At 42.9% G+C, this 18,955-nt stretch overlaps 2 protein-coding genes across 3 annotated transcripts in view; one reads left to right on the top strand and one right to left on the bottom strand.

Annotated features, from left to right (window-relative positions):
- Positions 1-78: 78 nt before the first annotated feature.
- DNAAF19 (dynein axonemal assembly factor 19) lies at positions 79-3,497 on the bottom strand. Of its 2 annotated transcripts, none has more exons than XM_079950073.1 (4): positions 3,382-3,497; positions 2,535-2,681; positions 1,152-1,284; positions 79-857 (listed from the first exon to the last, which is right to left on the bottom strand). In XM_079950073.1, exons 2-4 carry the CDS (start codon positions 2,669-2,671, stop codon positions 393-395), a joined length of 735 nt encoding a protein of 244 aa, XP_079806199.1. In that variant the 5' UTR covers positions 2,672-2,681; positions 3,382-3,497; the 3' UTR covers positions 79-392. The 2 variants fall into 2 exon arrangements, with proteins under 2 accessions (XP_079806199.1, XP_079806200.1); XM_079950074.1 differs by having other exon boundaries at positions 3,450-3,472.
- A 233-nt stretch (positions 3,498-3,730) lies between these two features.
- The window catches only part of EFTUD2 (elongation factor Tu GTP binding domain containing 2), a 33,443-nt gene continuing 18,218 nt past the window's right edge, over positions 3,731-18,955 (top strand). The window contains exons 1-13 of the mRNA XM_079949383.1: positions 3,731-3,871; positions 4,384-4,499; positions 5,243-5,408; positions 6,782-6,860; positions 8,528-8,603; positions 9,261-9,326; positions 10,318-10,353; positions 10,859-10,949; positions 11,822-11,904; positions 14,831-14,997; positions 15,632-15,756; positions 17,082-17,145; positions 18,243-18,333. Of these exons, the coding sequence (XP_079805509.1) occupies positions 4,395-4,499; positions 5,243-5,408; positions 6,782-6,860; positions 8,528-8,603; positions 9,261-9,326; positions 10,318-10,353; positions 10,859-10,949; positions 11,822-11,904; positions 14,831-14,997; positions 15,632-15,756; positions 17,082-17,145; positions 18,243-18,333 (1,149 nt within the window). The 5' untranslated portion in view covers positions 3,731-3,871; positions 4,384-4,394. The remainder of the gene's footprint in view (positions 3,872-4,383; positions 4,500-5,242; positions 5,409-6,781; positions 6,861-8,527; positions 8,604-9,260; positions 9,327-10,317; positions 10,354-10,858; positions 10,950-11,821; positions 11,905-14,830; positions 14,998-15,631; positions 15,757-17,081; positions 17,146-18,242; positions 18,334-18,955) is intronic.

Below are 18,955 nucleotides of genomic sequence, written 5' to 3'. Positions count from 1 at the left end.
CTGCTGAGTCCTAACTAAAGCAGAAGTCAATAGCACAAGTGCCATGAGAATTAGGAGATAAACCACAGCAAAAATTGATCCATTAACAAATATTATTTATTGACAATGCACTATCTGCCTTGTCGGAGAAGGCAGAGCTCACCTAAAAACACAGCAAACAGGTGCAGGTCCATCAGTAAACAGGTCCATCCACCATTCAACAAATATATATTCTATACAAGTTGTACTGAGATTAACTGGAGATGTACAAGAATTCATGTGTGCTCTTGATAATCTCCCACTCACCTTAATGGGGATTGATAGAAGATGTTCCTAGTGGATGTTCCTACCCCCTGTATCTTCTCCATTATTTCCCTATGTGGTGTGGCTTGTGACACAAGCTCTAGCTTCCTTTAGGTGACTTTGTAAAGGCGCATCAGTTCCATAAATTTTATTTCAGTTGGTCCATCTGCTTGGCAGTGGATTTGGGTAACAGGCACACCTTCCCCCTCTGTGGCATGTGAAAAGTCAGGAGGATTGCTAGGGTCAGTCCCCATCCTTTGCAATTTCTCAAACAACTGTCGACAGTTTTTCTTCTCTTGCTCACTCATGAGTTCCACATTCAATCCAAAGCGTTTGGTTCCTGAAAAACTCTCCAAAATCTCCAAGACAGAGTCCCGGTCTTTGAGGCAGATATTTTCACTGAACACTGCTAGGAATTCACCTAGGAAACCAAAAGCAAGATCTGTTTGGAAGATTTGGCCCAGGTTTTGGGATCCAAGTTGGAGCAGGAGCTGGTAGCGTTCTTGGCTGTTTTTCATGCATCTGCGCCAATCTCTGTAGAATTCTGCAGATGTCTTGGGCAGCTGTTCCAACTCCTGGAGGAGAAGAACAATGTCACAGATCCCAACACAAGTGGATCCTGGCCCACTCTCCACCCCACTGGAGAAAGACTTTAACTGACCTTAATGGTGATATTAATTTATTTTGGTAAGGAAAATTGTTCCTATATGTTTAGTTCTCAATATCCCTTTCTACTTTTATTTTATTAGGCATTTGCTGTTATGCTTTGTTTTGCCACAAATAAATAAACGTAGATAATAAAATAAGAAGTATAGCTCTATATAAGTATAGCCACGGATCTCCAAACTCCTGGAAAGAAGAAATCTTACCTGAGACAGCTGTACCTCACTCTCTTGTTTGAAGTTTGCTTTAACTGCATGGGAGTTCCACAACACATTTCTTTTCTTCCCCACCTTGTCCTTTTTCTCCAGAGGCTTTAAATGTGATGCTAAAACAATATCCCTGCAAGCAGGAGAGAAAGGGGCATTATTGCAATTTGGAGGGAAATTCAGAAGCTATAGCTCAGCAAGTATAATGTTGCAAGGATGAGAAGACATGTATCTGCTTAAATTTCCTCTACATACATAATTGTTAAAAGTACAGGAACATTTTTTATTATTTCATTTACCCAAGCTAAGCACTGTATGGCCCTGGACATTTGAAACTTTGAGTGGCCACTGGCTGCTACTGATATAACAATATTTGCTGCCTGTAGCTTACTGTGGTGCACACTGCAACATGGAAAGTGTTAGGAGTTCAGCCTACACTTGAGTAGCACCCTGGCAGAGACACATGCCCGACTGGCATGTTCCCTCCCTCCTGGTTGATTGTTCATAAGCTTTCTACAGCCTGAACATCACAGCGACCGATGCCAACCGACACCGACACACTTAGGGATCCATAGAGTTTGCGCACCATGCGTAACAGACCTCAGCAAGTCAGCATTTTGGCTAATCTACTTTATTTACATATAAACACACACGGAGCACTGCAACATGGCTCCCTCTCTCTCTAGCATCAGACAGCAAAGAGAAAAAGAACAAAGGACAATAGTCCCACTTCACAGAACAGAGTAACACAAACATCCTGTCTCCATCACTTCCCACTCTGTGGAGTCAAAACATATACCGTCATGTGATAGACAACAATCCCATGCAATCATGGAGCAAGAATTCTAACAGAAAGCAGGTAATAGGATAAGGCCCCATCACTGCCCCATTTATCTTTGGGGGTGTTTTCAGAGATCTTTTAAAAATGCAATTAGCCTTCTTTATCTCAGGCACCCAGAAGTCAAGAGTGAGGTTGGGAGAACTGGTTGTATTTCTTTGATAAGGCACATATAAGTAATGAATGCACATGACTTTTGCAGTATGCATAATCTGCAGCAGCCTGCCATGTGACTGCATGTTCATTGGGTTAAATTCACAAGCAGTTGACCTCATGGATAAACAGATAGCTGCAGTGCTTTTTTCTGGGGGGACGCATTCACAAAATGTTTAGGGATAAGCGTATACCCCTAAACATTTTGTGAATCTTTGTACTTTTGTCCATTTACTGTATTTACTTCCTCCAATTTGAACTATAAAATGGTGATTTTCTTGAGTAAAAATGAGAGCACCCTTAAACATATTTTTTTTAAGAAAAAAAGCACTGGAGAGCTGTACTGCCTCTTGCATCACATCAACTAAAGGGACCAATGGAATTCGAGAAACCTGAATTCTTCATAAGTCGCCACTTTCTGGTGCACTGCTCGGAACTTGGCTTCATTCTCTCTCTGGTACTTTTCATCAGCGGCAATAGCTTCTTCTAACTCTTTCTCCAAAGCACGGAAGTCAATCGCACCCTCCATCTCAGGTTATCTAGAAACAACAGGACATTTAAAAAACAAACAACTCTTTTCCCGAAAAACTCTAGAAACACATCTCGTGGGAATCAAATTGGGGGGGGGGGACACCCAAGTGCAGAGAAATTAAGCTATGCTACTAAATGCTAATCCGCAAATATCGCTATGCAGTTCCCACCATAGCTGTCAACCTTCCCTTTTTTTGCGGAAAATTCCCTTATTCCAGCACCATTCCCCACTGCTTCCCGCTGCTATCCCGGATTGTTACGATATCCCGTAGACTGTCCGGGACAGGTGAGGCTATTGATCCCTTATTTTCAAATCTGAAAGTTGACAGTTATGCTTCCCACTTCCCAAGCGACCAAAGGTTCCAGGAGAGGAGATGCACCAAAGGGTTTTTGCTTCCTTCGTAGAGCGAGAACTAAACATTTACAGTAGCTTTGCAATATTTGCTTGATTTTTACAGCAAAGAGCACTGCAGAAGCATATCAATATGGCAAAGCATCGGGTTCTCAGAGGAAGCCCCTGAGCCCTGAGGTGCTGGGAATTTCCCGTGTCCCTTTTAGCTCGGGGTGGGGTGGTATCTCATCCCTCAATTCTGACGCGTCATTCCAAGGACTGATCCATATCCTGCACCTATGAGTTCCACGGGTCTGCGTGGAAAAACGACCCTGGGTACCACTCCCAGATAATGAGGAACTGAGGTTATTTATTACACCGGTTTAGGGCTCTGCGGAAGTCGTCTCCAAATCCACCCCCGCTTTCCCCGTTCCCCACCCCGCACCGGCTAGGCATCAGATTTCCATAGCAACGAGGCCTCGGTTTGGTTTCCATAACAACCAGACCACGCCGGGACGCGAAGGACCCTCCGAAGAAAGGAGTTGTCTTCGCTAGTCGCCTGATTATAATCTTCATTCTCTGCCCTCCCACGTCTATAGAAGAATCAGAAGAATGCCTTTAAGTGCCTCCCCGAACACCGGTATTTTATTTTATTTAAATGAAGGGGGGGAAGGCGACGAATCGGCCAGGCAATAGAATAGGCAGCCTCTTGCGGAGGAAGCGGAGGAGGGCCTTTCCACGGCAGCGTCGCAGCGGCGCGCGACGGAAAAAGAAGAACGTCGCGAGCAACGCGCGCTTCTTCTCTCAGCGAGGGCTCCGTTCTGTGCTGAGAAAGGCGCCGCCGAGGAGGAAGGGAAGGCCGATAAGGTGCGCGTAATATTCGGCATGCGTGTGATATAGGCGTTTCTCAGCCGCACCGTGTTTTGTTCCCCAGGCCTCTAAGGACTAGAAACTTGATTTTTAGAAGAAGAAGAGGCGACAACTTCGGCTGTGGTCTTAAACGCCTTAAGCGGGATGGGGGAGGCCGAAGCCCCACTGAGGTCAAGGGTCTGTTATGAAGCCTGATGGGTTAAGCAGGGGCACTTGAGTAAACTAGGAGGTACAAATGAGCTAGAAATAAGGGCCAGGCGCTACTGTGATGGACAGCTGTAGGTGGAGACCTACAGGCGAGGTTCACAATGAAAATAAGCAAATAAGCTGTCAAAAACACAATAAGCAGGAAAACACACTCACACTCCTACACTCCTTATATCTAAGGAATATAGCTAGCAAAATTCAGCAATACAAAAAAAAACCCAAACAAAACACACACACACACACACTTTCAGGATAAAAACTGACCTTGTTATACTTGTTTCAAAGGCTTTTCTTCTTTCCAGGGTCCGGCAACATGGATACAGATCTGTATGATGAATTTGGGAATTATATTGGCCCAGAGCTTGATTCTGATGATGATGACGACGAGATGGGTCGGGATTCAAAGGATCTAGATGAGGTATGGGGATTATGCTTCCTCTAAATCAGTGTTTCCCAACCTTGGGCCTCCAGCCATTTTTGAACTACAATTCCCATCATCCCTGACCACTGGTCTTGCTAGCTAGGGATGATGGGAGTTGTAGTCCAAAAACAGCTGGAGGCCCACGGTTGGGAAACACTGCTCTAAATGTTAACTATACTAAAGGCCACCCGGTGGTTTTAGTTAAGGTTGTTGGATGATTAAATATTTGGGTTATTCATTTGGTTAAGTAGTTAATTTAATTTTTTAGGATCATGGAAAAAAGGTGTCATGTTCATTCAAGGAAACTAGCCATGTTTCACGGTCGCTGCAAAGGCAACTGGGTGTCCCATGACACTTTGAAGTCCAACAAATAAATTGCACACGCAGGTCCCATTTTACAAATGCTCACTGTGCAAAAATTCACTTACCCCAACACAAGGGATTAGTACCCAAACCTGCCTATATGCACCACAGATTTTGTGGTCGGGAACGCATTAGAAATTTCCCCATAGAAATCAATGGAAATCATTAATTCTTTATGTGAACATTCACCTAACAATTTCCAGAGAACGCATTGTGTTCATGACGCAGGACCTGAGTGTATGAACTTTTGCAAGCTTCATGTTGCCATCATCAAGTGATGAACATGCACATGGGAGCCAGCCCCAAGTTCCATAATTGGGACTGCACTGGATGGAAATTGCTAGAGACCAGCTGAAGGCCCTTCATTCTGTTTTCAGCTCGATGAGGACGACGATGATGATGACATTGGAGACCACGATGATGACCACCCTGGGATGGATGTGGTGCTGCATGAGGATAAGAAATACTATCCAACGGCTGAGGAGGTTTACGGTCCAGAGGTGGAGACCATTGTGCAAGAGGAAGACACACAGCCTTTGACAGGTGAGAAATTATAGAACCAGCTTGTCAGGGAGAAGGCAGGAGTCTTCTGCATAGCATACTGAATCAGCAGTCATTCAGTTGAGCACCTATCTGCAATCTGAAATGGGAAAGCCAAGAAACACTTTTATTTCCATTGGATTGCTCCATCTGTACTGTTTGCACCCAATGACTGGAGGTAACTTTCCAAGATCTTTCCAACTCTTAAAAGAGACTTCAGTCACAGATACCAGGAACTGAACCTGGGATCAGGGAAACGCAAAAAGTTTGTGTTTTGCTCCTTTTTTCTACTTGTCTGAGTGTTGAGGTAGGGCTTTTCTCCTTTTCTCTTTATTTTTTTTTATTTTAAATTTTTATTAAAAAAATTTCCATGAAAAACTCCAGTCATATCAATTTACACATCACATATTTTAGCTTATTGGACCTCCCTCAACTTCTCTGACAATCATTCGTAGTTCGAATCCTATCTTCACATTCCTTAATTTTAATATTGCCATTAAACACTATATTTCTGACCTTATTTGCTTTCTAACAATATTCCTTGTATTTTCACAAAGCTTCTTTAAAGCACACTAGCGTTGTACAGTCCTCACATACAGTTTTCAAATACTCCGTAAATTTTCCCCAGTCCTCAAAAAACCTGTGATCCTTTTGGAATCTGATTTTCCCAGTTAATTTATCCAGTTCTGCATAGTCTGTTAATTTTGTCCTCCATTCTTCCAAAGTCGGTACTTCTTCTTGTTTCCATTTTTGGGCCAACAGTATTCTTGCTGCGGTGATTGCATACTGAAAAAGTTTACAGTCTCTCCTATTTATGTCCATTCTTGTTATTCCCAGCAAAAAGGTTTCTGGTTTCTTAACAAAGCTATATTTTAGCATTTTCTTTAATTCATTATATATCATCTCCCAGAACCCCCTTACTTTCTTACAATCCCACCACATATGCATGAATGTACCTTCTTTCTCCTTGCATCTCCAACATTTGTTACAAGTTTTGTACATTTTTGCTAATTTTACTGGTGTCATATACCACCTATATACCATCTTCATAACATTTTCTTTCAATGTGATACATGCTGTAAACTTCAGGTTTTCATTCCATATTCTTTGCCAATCATCCATTTCTATGTTATATCCTAAATCTTTGGCCCATTGAATCATGACCACTTTTACTTCCTCATCCATTGTATGCCATTCCAACAGAATTTTATACATTTTGGAAATTATCTTACAATCATTATTGACAATTTCTGTTTGAAATTTTGAATCTTTTTCTTTGTACCCTTTTTCTTTCACATCCTTTTTAAACATTTCACTTATTTGACTTATTTGATCCCTCTCTTTAAAGGGATATTATTTCTTGTGTTTGTTTTCAGAGCCTATTATTAAACCCGTGAAGACAAAGAAATTCTCCCTCATGGAGCAAACATTGCCAGTCACAGTGTATGAGATGGAGTGAGTATAGCTTGTTTGTTCTCTTTTTCTCTCTTTCCCTGTGCAACTCCCTTCTGTTGGTACTTCTAGCTCTCTCACATCTACAGTGGTGCCTCGCAAGACGAAATTAATTCGTTCCACAAGTTGCTTCATCTTGCGATTTTTTCGTCTTGCGGAGCACGGATTCCCCGGGTATTAACGGCTTTAAGAAAAAGGAAGCAAACCCGCAAGACGTTTTCGTCTTGCGAAGCAAGTCCATAGGGAAATTCGTCTTGCGAAGCACCTCGAGAAACGGAAAACCCTTTCGTTTAGCGAGTTTTTCGTCTTGCGAGGCATTCGTCTTGCGGGGCACCTCTGTACAGACAAGCAGAGGAGGAGTTAGTAATCATGTTATTCCTCTAAATTTATTCCCAATTCTATTTTGTGGCCTTGGGGCATATTAAAGGTAAAGGGACCCCTGACCATTAGGTCCAGTCGTGGCTGACTCTGGAGTTGTGGCGCTCATCTCGCTTTACTGGCCGAGGGAGCTGGCGTACAGCTTCCGGGTCATGTGGCCAGCATGACTAAGCTGCATCTGGCGATACCACAGCAGCGTACGGAAACACCGTTTACCTTCCCGCCGGAGCGGTACTGTAATGGTTCTAGGGGTTGCTCGTGCGTAAGTCGTCGCCACACCTGGCTGAGTTACCTGGGTGAACCCTATTCTGTCCGGACAGCCACTCACCCGTGGCTGTCTCAGTCGCTGGCAGAATCCGTCAGTGGGCGTTTCTTGAACTTCTTCCAGCAAAGAAGCTCTTTGACGCCTAGTCTCCGCCTACTCTCCCTGCGTGGAAGCCTTCTGTGCAGGGAGGGTGTGGGCAGCGGAGAACCCGTGCTCTCCCGTCTCCAGCGAGGAGTCATGGAGCCACCTCGCCGATTCCCCCATCTGCCCCCCTTCTCCACTGGTGCTACGCTTATTTCCCTCCCCAAAAGATGGGCTGCTTCTCTCCCTCTTGGGACGCTCTCCGTAATCCCTCTGGAGCCCTCCCTCTCCCTCTGGCTCCGATGGCAGTTCCCTGACAGGTACCTATTTATCTACTTGCACTTTTGGTGTGCTTTCGAACTGCTAGGTTGGCAGGAACAGGGACGAAGCAACAGTTAATTCTCCTTACAGTCCAAATAATACAAAGTCTTAACCAGATGTGTTTACTTATTTCTCCACACACCCACTTACAGAATTACCCCTCCATCACATATAAACTCCTTCCAATTACCAGTTCAAGGGTTGGGAACCTGAGGCCCTCCAGATGTCACTGAACTACAACTCCCATCGTCTATGACCATTGGTGGCAGGGGTTCATGAGAGTTGAAGTCCAACAGCATCTGGAGGGCCATAGGTTCCCTGCCCCTTTATCTTAATGCTTCTAAAATTCAGGATAAACACCATGTGGTCCTGTTGGTTTGGAAAGGCAGAGCTGTGGATTAAGCTTGAGAGGTGAAGGCAACTAAGAGTACTTTAAAAAGATAGTGACTGAACTATCAACTAAAAATCAAAGTAGACTATGAAAAGCTTTTTCAGTATATCAGAAGATACTGGTGATTTTGGTTTCTGTGGCAGGGAGGGGGTTGTAACTCAGATAAAGAGAATTATTTTACGTTACCTGGCAGCGTGTATAACTGAAATCTTCCCTGTTCCTTTGGTCTTCTAGTTTCCTAGCAGACTTGATGGACAACTCAGAGCTGATTCGGAATGTTACACTTTGTGGGCACCTGCATCATGGCAAGGTTAGCATCAATTAATATATTTAAGGCAGCTCAGGAGTAGCTGTGGTCCATTCAGTAGATGTGGCAGAATTCGGATGTACTCACTCAGTACATGTGTGGTTCTTGTTTTTGAATAAACTGGATTCAGTGTATGGTTCTCAAGGTTAAATGTTTTAGAGTTCCTTGACGCCCTTCCAAGACTTTGGGCCTCACAGAGTTACTTCTGTCTACAAGAGCAACTCCTAACACACATACTTCTCACACTTGAGCTGCAGTTATGCCGGAATGGTGTCATCATTTTAGCTTGCTTACTGATTTTTTGAAGCCGGGGCAGTCAATTTAGATAAACTATTAGGGAGAGTCTGCAAGTGTTGCTGGCTTCTCAGTTGCCAGATCTCTATCCTATCATCTTTTGTTCACATTTTTATAAAACGGGATGGGGTTGGTGCTAGAATTTATTAATGTTTTTACTGGATATGAATAACGGTTGTTGATATAATTGTGAGGAAATTGCAAAAGTGCATTGATTGTAGTTCTGAAATTGGGAGTGGGAGTTTAGATTGGGAGTGGGAGAGAGGCAGAGATGCCACATCCTTATGCTTCCTGGACTGGTCACATTTAGCTAGCTAATTCATGCCTTGCCAATTCATTTCTTTTTGTTTCTCTGGCTCCTTCCAGACTTGCTTTGTGGATTGCCTGGTTGAACAGACTCATCCTGAGATCAGAAAGCGTTATGACCAGGATGTAAGTTACCTTTATACTTTGTTTTTAATCCTTTAAGAGGTAGGTTTATGATACTGTTGTCTAAAGATTTAGATGCATATGGGCTAACTGTCAGTTAAAGAGATCTTAGTCGATTAATCATGGGGTTTGTTTGTTTGTTTGATTAATAAATCAGTTAAGTGTGCATCAATTTGTATACAGTGGTACCTCTGGTTACAAACTTAATTCATTCCGGAGGTCCATTCTTAACCTGAAACCATTCTTAACCTGAGGTACCACTTCAGCTAATGGGGCCTCCCGCTGCCACTGCGCCACCAGCACACGATTTCTGTTCTCATCCTGGGGCAAAGTTCTTAACCCGAGGTACTACCAAGTTAGTGGAGTCTGTAACCCGAAGTGTTTGTAACCCGAGGTGCCACTGTACGTATATGTAAAAACAGTAGTTTTGAAGCAGATTAAAGATGATGTGTCTTATAAACTTATCAAAAGATGGAGTTTGTTTATACATTTCTAGAACTCAAAACACCAGGAAAATTATCAGCCATATGCTTTGATTAAATTAAGTTGAAGTGATTTGAAGTCTTCATTTTTCTTTCTTCATCCATTATTGATTGCTTTACTGATTGATTGATTGATTGATTGTTTATTGTATGCCTTTGTTGTTTTGTTTAGAATCCTAAACATATTACTTTAGTGTTTGTGTGTGTGTGTGTGTGTGTACACACACAAACACACACAGAGAGCGCTGTTTCTGGGGGGATGCAGTGGTACGTATACCCCTAAACATTTTGTGAATCCAAGTTTGGCCTCATTGAGGGGCAGTATTTCAGTATGAGTAGGAAAATTAGAGTAGCCCTAAACATTTTTTTTAGGAAAAAGTATTGTGTGTGTGTGTGTGTGTGTGTGTGTGGAGAGAGAGAGGAGGGGAAAAAAGAAAAAGATGACGTGGAAGAACATACTCCACCTTAAATGATCTGGCTGTTGAGTAATTTTTTTTTATTGTTCCTTTCAGCTTTGCTATACAGATATACTCTTCACTGAGCAAGAGGTAAGTATATCTGCTGCACAGACTTCTCAGCCATTATGAAAGTGCAATGTGGGGGGAGATACGGTACAAGGTGTTGCAGAGAGGTCTGAAATGCATGCACCATGTGTGCTGGATCTCTTGTTGTATTGCTAGTGTCTCCAGTACTCACAGGAAAAATCTTGAGCTTGTATCCAGCTATGTTCTGCTCAGTGTACATCTTATTATTGAAATTATTACACCAAAGCTAGCATTGCCCTTAATTTCAATGGGTGTATTCCAACTAAGACTAATGCCAGGTGCAATCCTTTGTCTCTCTGCTTGAGTTTCTCATAATGTCAAATTCCATACCAGGTAACCATTTCCCGTAGTTACATGTCAGTATTGTAGTCTGAGGAATACATACTGTTCTTGGTCATGCCCCTGTCATTTGCCCTCTATGCTGTGCCCTCTAATGTCATGATCCACATTTTCAGCCCAAACTCTCAACTTTCATCCCTCTCCCATCTTCACCTTGGTTTCTTTTCAGAGAGGAGTTGGGATCAAGAGCACGCCAGTGACCATTGTTCTCCCAGACACAAAGGGCAAATCATTTCTCTTCAACATCATGGACACACCAGGTGAGTTTGGGTGTCTGGGAGACTCACCCCATAACATAAAAACTGGCAGGAAACACAGGATAAGGTGTTTTTAAAAAGACTGTTTTCAAAAACAGGCTAACAATGATATAGAGAAATTTATATTATGAAGAAGGTGCAATAATCTCAGCTGATGCTTTTCGACCACACACATCTTTTTTGTCTTTTGCACAGCCTGAAGTGCTTAGTGAGGAATAAATTGCCATTTGCAAGCCAGGTCCTTATGTGAATAGCCTCACGGTTGCACTGGAAATGGAGAATTTAAGCATACTTCATTGTGAGCTGTATTGTGGCCAACCCTTAAAACCACCCTCCCAAATTTGACTGGCTTGGGCAGCTGTGTGGTTTTGGGGGTTTGGGTTTTTTGCACCATTCCTTGTAATCTTAGCTTGCTTTCATTCCAGTTGAGGTTTCCATTATAGCAGCACTTACCCCCACTTACTAAATTTAATAGAACTGACTTCTGAGTACAGTAGACGGGCATGGTTAGGATTCTGCTGGAAGTATGTCAGCTCATATTGAATGCAGGATCTGTACATCGAGGGAGTTGCCTCCTCCTGCTCCCCAGTACCTGGCTAGATTTGTGATCCCCTGAAAAGGGGCGAGTATTGGGTCGTCCAAGTCATTGTTATGATGCCAGAACTCTCCTTTGGACTTCAGGTGCTGCAGGCTCTCTCCATCCTCTACTTTTCTATCATGTTACTCCTTCCTCTTGAACTCTGCCTTGAGCTGTCTCTTCCCTTGTCATAGGGCTGTGCAAGGGATATTCCAGTTCACCTCCTTCTCTGTGAAGCACATACTGCAACTTTCCACTTCTGGATGATTATAAATATATATATTTTCACTCCCTAAAGGTCATGTAAACTTCTCCGACGAGGTCACAGCAGGTCTCCGCATTTCTGATGGCGTCGTACTCTTTATTGATGCTGCTGAGGGAGTGAGTATATGTGGGCACGCTTTTTGTGGGTTCGGCTATTCTTTCCATTCACACAAGGAGATGTATTGCACAGAAAGGTTGCAATTAAGAGGATTGCTTATGAGAAGCTAGCACCTTTTACTAAGAATCAGGGCCCCTGGAATTCTGCACCAAGAATCTGGAAGAAGCTGACAGATTTTTAAACTGGAATGCTGCCGGACATAAATTATGAGAATTCAGCATGCTTCAGATATGAGAGGGAGGAATTGTCCGCAGAAGACAGGGAGCAAGTTCAAATGCCAGGAAGGCTGAATCAGCTTTTAGTTTAGAAAGTGATGTGTGCAGTACAGTGGTGCCTCGCAAGACGAAATTAATCCGTTCCGCGAGTCTCTTCGTCTTGCGGTTTTTTCGTCTTGCGAAGCACGGCTATTAGCGGCTTAGCGGCTATTAACGGCTTAGCGGCTATTAGCGGCTTTAAGAAAAAGGAAACAAACTCGCAAGAACTCGCAAGACGTTTCGTCTTGCGAAGCAAGCCCATAGGGAAATTCGTCTTGCGAAGCACCTCAAAAAACGGAAAACTCTTTCGTCTAGCGAGTTTTTCATCTTGCGAGGCATTCGTCTTGTGGGGCACCACTGTAGTGCAACACTTCAGCCAAGGAAATTTTTGGGATTTCCTTCTTTCAAAGCCAGGCATCTTTCAGAGGGGACCTTAAGGCATAGAATATCACAGTGAGGCTGCAGGCAGAGCTAGACATGAAGAGAAGCTGTCTGGCAGCAGCTGCTTGTTGATTGAGGCATTTTCAAAGTAAAGGAAGGATTGAACTCTGATTAATAAAAATACACACAGAGGCTTGAACCAGCAAGACTCTGGGAAGGGTGCGTATAATCGTCTCTCTGTGCCTCTTTTTTCTGCAGCCCTTGGCCCAGGTAGTTTTATTCACAAAAGAACTTTTTACAGAGTGTTCATAAGAACCAATCAGATTTCTTCTGAGCATTTCAACAAACCCACGTGGGGAGAAAGTTAAACCACCATAACTAATTAAGCACAGGGTAAACAAAGAACAGAACTACAAAGAAGAGCATTTGGCAATCCCGGAGGTGATAAACAAGCAATACATTATGATAAGGAGGATGGCCAGGAGGACAACGATCATTATCACCTTCCTGTGAGATCTGTTTCCTGGCCCTAAGATTAACACCCTAAGATTAACATATAGAAAGCTACATAAAAGAAACTTGCCCACTGTCTTTGATGACCCAGGAGCCTGCCTGTCTAAGCAACTGGGCTATGTACAGTGGTGCCCCGCAAGACGAATGCCTTGCAAGACGGAAAACCGTTTTCCGTTTTGGAGGCGCTTTGCAAAACAAATTTCCCTATGGGCTTGCTTCGCAAGACGAAAATGTCTTGCGAGTTCCTGCGGGTTTTTTTTCCTTCCCCCTCCTTTTTCTAAGCAGCTAAGCCGCTTATCAGCTGATCCGCTAAGCTGATAAGCCGCTAAACCGCTAATAGCGCTAATCCGCTAAGCCGTCAATGGGCTTGCTTCGCAAGGCAAAAAAACTGCTAGACGAAGAGAATCGCGGAACGGATTAATTTCGTCTTGCGAGGCACCACTGTACATGACATGTGAAGAGAGAAATGGCCAGTAGAGGAAATGGCCAGAGATGCAGAGGCTTGTGGGATTTGATCAGAAATTATTGTCAATGTATCAAACCCAGTCAACACAATGCATTCATCGTGGACACAGTGGCTTGATGCATATTTTATAATTTCTCATAGTAATCCCACCTGACCCCACATTCTGGATATTTGCACTCCTACATTGATGAGGTTTCTTTGTTGTCTGGCTCTGGCTGGTGTTCTTTTTAAAGTAATAGAATCATTAGTTGTTGTTGTTGTTAAAGTTAAAGTGTGTTTAGTTTGTCCTGTTTTTCAGGGTTTCATATCCTTGAAATTACGTATTTGATTTTAATTTTCCTACTGATTCTTTCAAAGAGTCTCCCCTCAAAACTCATAACGAGCCACACGTTCTCAGTGTCCTCCCACTCCTACCCCATTTCTGGTGTTGAAGAAAAACAGCCCTGTGTCTCCCCCACCCTTTTTTTAAAAAAAAACCTAATAAGCAAACCACATGACACGATGTTATTTTGCTTCAGGTTTCCCTGAATGCGTAAGTAGCAGCCATGGAGTAAAGATGGGCAAAATTCAAAAGTGTGGTGACATCACACAGCTTCCGTTTTTCTTGCTAGATGCTACAGGGAGAAAGATGTGAGGACTGTTTTTTGGTGGCCGTTGCCTATCTCGTGCAATCTTTGGTTCCATCGTTTCCTACAGATCACCAACTGAGTCTCAGTGGTGCACAGCACCTTTCACCAGCACACGGGCACAGTTATCCATGTCCTGGTAACCTCTAGTGGTGTGTGATGAAGTTTTGTAGGACCAGGTTAATAGCACAATGAATACATCCTTAGTTGGGCAACTTGTATGTACTGCTGCCTGATCAGGGTTGTTCTGAGTGAGGAAGGGATGCCCCTCCCCTCTAGTATCACCGAAGACTGATAGCTCTCTCTGTTAACCAAGAGGGACTGCCCCATCTCAGATTGCCCCATCCAAAGACTGCCCCCTTCTCTTTGCACTAGCACCAGTTCTAAAGGGGTATCTTCTGCTTCTCTCTGCATTTATGTGCTGCTGCGCCATAAAATTTAATCTTCCTCCCTCTCCTGCATGTTCACTTCCCCATGTGATTAAGAGCTTTATTTTTGTCAAAGGTCATTGGATGGGGCAGGCTTAAAGGAAGACAATGTTGCATTAAACACATTTTCTAAAAGCGGACCTCATGCTGATTGCTGAGCATACACGCTCCTGCAGGCTGCTCTCCCAGCAGGGAAGGGTCAGCGCCCGATTCCTCACGCCCCACCTGGCATCATCTTCTATTGTGTGTCCCTGTAGGTCATGCTCAACACCGAACGCTTGATCAAGCATGCAGTGCAGGAGAGGCTGGCAGTGACCGTGTGCATTAACAAGATTGACCGGCTGATACTGGAACTGAAATTGCCTCCTACTGACGCTTACTACAAGCTGCGGCACATAGTGGATGAAGTCAACGGCTTAATCAGGTATAGAAATGCCAGCATTTATAACATGCTTTTGAGAGTTAAGTTAGTTCCAGTGACACTCACCATTGGATATAACCATGGATGCAAAGCCACACCCAGCTCACTCTATATAAAAAAGAGAGAGACCAACCAAATTTGGGGAGTCTTACACCTAATCTTTTTTTTAGGGAATCCCCAGTATTTACCTAGATTTATATTTGCTAAAGTTAGAAGTCCCAGTGTTGGATATAGGTAAAAGTCTACTGAAGTATAGGCACCTAACCTCCATGAAATTTAAACTTTCATTTCTTCCCCATCACCCCTTAAAGGGGAATTTTAATTGTGCCAAAGTTTTTGTTCTCTCTGCCTAACTGGCAGACCTAATTCATTCAATCATTTAAAGAATTGGGGTTTTTTATATAACTATCAAACATGTATTTACATTTAACCGATTAATTGTAAATGTCAATGCTGCGGTTTCCCTGGCGTGTCAGAATTGTTGCTAGACTTCATAAATGAAGTTTTCTGAATTGCTTTGTTATTGTAGCAGCTGAAACTGCTTCCTTTCCCCGCCCCCTCTCTCTGTGTGTGTGTGTCTCTTGATAGTGGTGCTGCCTGGTTCTGTCTTATCTTAAAACCACTTCTTTGTTTGCAGCATGTATTCCACAGATGAGAATCTGATTCTTTCACCACTCCTGGGCAATGTCTGTTTTGCCAGCTCCCAGTACAGCATCTGTTTCACGCTGGGTTCTTTTGCCAAGATCTATGCTGACATGTACGGTAAGCATTAGCCAAAATGTTCATGTGCATGTCAGGGGACACCTTGGCTCTTGACTCCTTCTGAAAGGTTCACACAACCTTGCAGTGAGGATGTGTCTGCTATGTTTGTAGCAATTTCTGCATTGAAAATCATCTGTGCTTTTTCTGTATGCAACGTATCTTTGCCAGTTCTCAAGGTTCCATCACGTTCTAGGGGAGAGCTGGGGCTCTGCAAATGGCTGGAGGCATCAGAGGCAGAGATTTGGTTTGTTTGCCACTTCAGTGATGTCCCTGGGTGCACTACTTTCTCCCATGTAACTAAATGCTTGCCATTCACTCCTCCTTAGTCGTAACCGAGACTGTATGATCTGCTTTACATACAGCTTATAAGATAGCAATGCAGTTTAGTTAAGAATCTGTCCATCTCTTGATGAAAAGCCTATGTATAAATGCTGTATAAATGTTAGTCCCTTGACTTGGAGCACGCTCCCCATCTCTTTTGAGCCTGTGGGCAGAGATGGATCAAGTGTTGTGAGGACTCCTGGGGGGGGGGCGTTGTTGTTGCGCCACATAGATCATGCCTTCATCAAGTCCTTCTCAGTGGATGCTGTTAGGACTCAGATGACGAGGAGAGGTTAGACAAGCTTCGCGCCTGCCATGAAGGTATTCCAAGGGCATCACTTTATTTTTCCTAAAGGCAAGAGTGGCAGACATTTGCTTATATGGGAAACTGTAAGGTTAGGACACATTTGGGATGGGGGTAACAGTGCCATCTGTCCTTGATGGCCGTAGAGTGATGGCCATAGGGACAGATCAAGTTGCTGATTTTACCCCAATTAACTTATGCTATACAATTCGATGGGAACCTGGTGTGCTTGAATTGGATGGTCATTATGTTCTGATACTGTATTTTACTAGATTTTGTACACCAGCTTGAAGGCAGTATTTAAATAGGTAGCCATAAATGAAATAATAATTGAGAACAGAGCTATTTATGTTTGCATTACCTCACCCATTTATATAGTTTTCTATAATTTTCTTAATCAGACTCAAGTGATTTTTTTTTTAAGGAACTGGTTAGCGTACATATAGTTGTAGCTGCAGTGATGTACTGTCCTCGCTGTTCTAATCTGCATTCTAATTAATTGCTTCTTTTTGCAACATGAGCATATCCAGGGCAGGTCCAAGCTGGGTATGCAATGGAAGGAATTATGCAGCTTTAAAGGAACCTGGTTGAAGATAAAACTGTCAGCCTGACTCTCAAAATTCACTATATGCTTTAAATCATGTGAAAAATATGCCACAAAAGCTGTATAACTGGACCCCCTGCCTTCTGTTCATTTTAGGAGACATCAATTACCAGGAGTTTGCAAAGCGCCTTTGGGGAGACATCTACTTCAACCCCAAGACGTAAGGAGTTCTTGCTTTTTATTCTTAATTCATTGTCCTTTTCCATTGCAGCTTTGCCTAAACAGTGTAAATTAGCAACCCAAAATAGCAAGTATCTTAAGCATACCAAATGCTGAGATAAAAGACAGAGAGTAAGTCAGGTGTTTTCTGTTTGGTGTAAGGATGTTGTAGAGTTCCGTTAACATCACCCCATTGTTCAAAGGTGAGTCATTTGCATATGCACACCTCCCAGGTGTGCCAAATAATATTTAAACCAAGCAATGTCATATGTAGAAAAAGGTGGACTGAGAAAATAACTCTGGGTTGTTCCAGGAAGCAAGTCAAGTTGCGTGCTACTGAAAAAAGGCTTCCATATCCCAGATATGGCTGTCTCCTGACACTGAGTGTAACTCATCGACATAGTCATCCCAAGATAAAAAATATAGATGCAGTTTCTGTTGGGATACTGCCAGGGTGACATAGGCCATCACTGCCTCCACGCCGACTCCGGACTCCGGACGTCCATTGACCTCCCGTAGATACAGTATCAGCAATTAGCGACATGAGCTCCAGAAAATAGCTTTCACATTCCAGAACTGATGCACGCTCTTTCAGCAGATAATGCACAGCGAAAGTTGCACTCAGGAGAGCATTATTTACAAGTTTATTCAGCGTCGGTCAGGACAAAGAAAAACATGTCTGCCTGCTAGCGTGTTCAGGCGCAGAGAGAGAGAGAGACACAACAGCTCTATCGAAACAGAAACATCCTGTGAACAGGAAATACGCAGGCTGTATGACTCACATAGCCTGCTCCCTTTTAAGGTGGGACGGAAATACTCTAACAGTTTCACACTACCCAACATCTAGATTCAGATAGAGGAATGTAGAGCAAAAAAAAATGGCACTTCTAGTAGTAATAATTCATATACGTCCCAAGGTTTCTACGCCCCATGGTTGGGAGAATGAAAACGTGCACACACATGCTTTTTTCCAGTTTACCTCTCCTGGTCCGTGATTAGAAATTTTCTCAAGCGTGCAGATAATGGCCACTGGGAAAGGCTTTTTTAACTAGTCTTCAGAACCACTCAGGTGTTGACCTTGTGTTGTTGTTTTTTTAGGAGAAAATTCACTAAAAAAGCCCCAACCAGTAGTTCACAGCGGAGTTTTGTGGAATTCATCCTTGAGCCTCTCTACAAGATACTAGCTCAGGTATGTTTTGGATTCCCATGGATGGATGGGTGGATGGATGGACGGATGGATGGATGGATAACTCCTGACTGTGAATACAAGCATACACAGAGTATTTATCCAAGAAAATATAGTGATTAGAATAAGAAAATTTATTATTATTATTATTTATTTTATTTTGACTAAGTAATAATCATAAATAAATAAGAATAAAAATTGTAACTATCCAACGTCCCAAAATTTCAACACCTCTTGCCATGGTTTGACCCCTTTCCATTTTAACAGTACAAACCCTCCATATCTCCTCAAAATCATTTCTCCTGCATATTCCCCATCTTGCCTTAATAATAATAATAATAAATAATAATAATTTATTATTTATACCCCGCCCATCTGGCTGGGTTTCCCCAGCCACTCTGGGTGGCTTCCAACTGAATATAAAAATAAAATATTAATGGCAAATGTTAATTTATCATTAATAGCTATATCCCACACCTCTTTATACCATTCTTCCATTTTGTATTCTGCTTGCCCCTTCCACTTCCTAGCTATAATATTTTGTGCAGCTGTCAATAAATTTGTGAGCAAGTCCTTCACTGTCTGCAAATCTTCTAAGGTAAAGGTAAAGGTACCCCTGCCCGTA

This window comes from Podarcis cretensis (genome assembly GCF_951804945.1).
Source record: "Podarcis cretensis genome assembly, chromosome: 13".
In the NCBI taxonomy this organism is placed as follows: Eukaryota; Metazoa; Chordata; class Lepidosauria; order Squamata; family Lacertidae; genus Podarcis; species Podarcis cretensis.
This window is presented reverse-complemented; position numbering and strand designations above follow the sequence as displayed.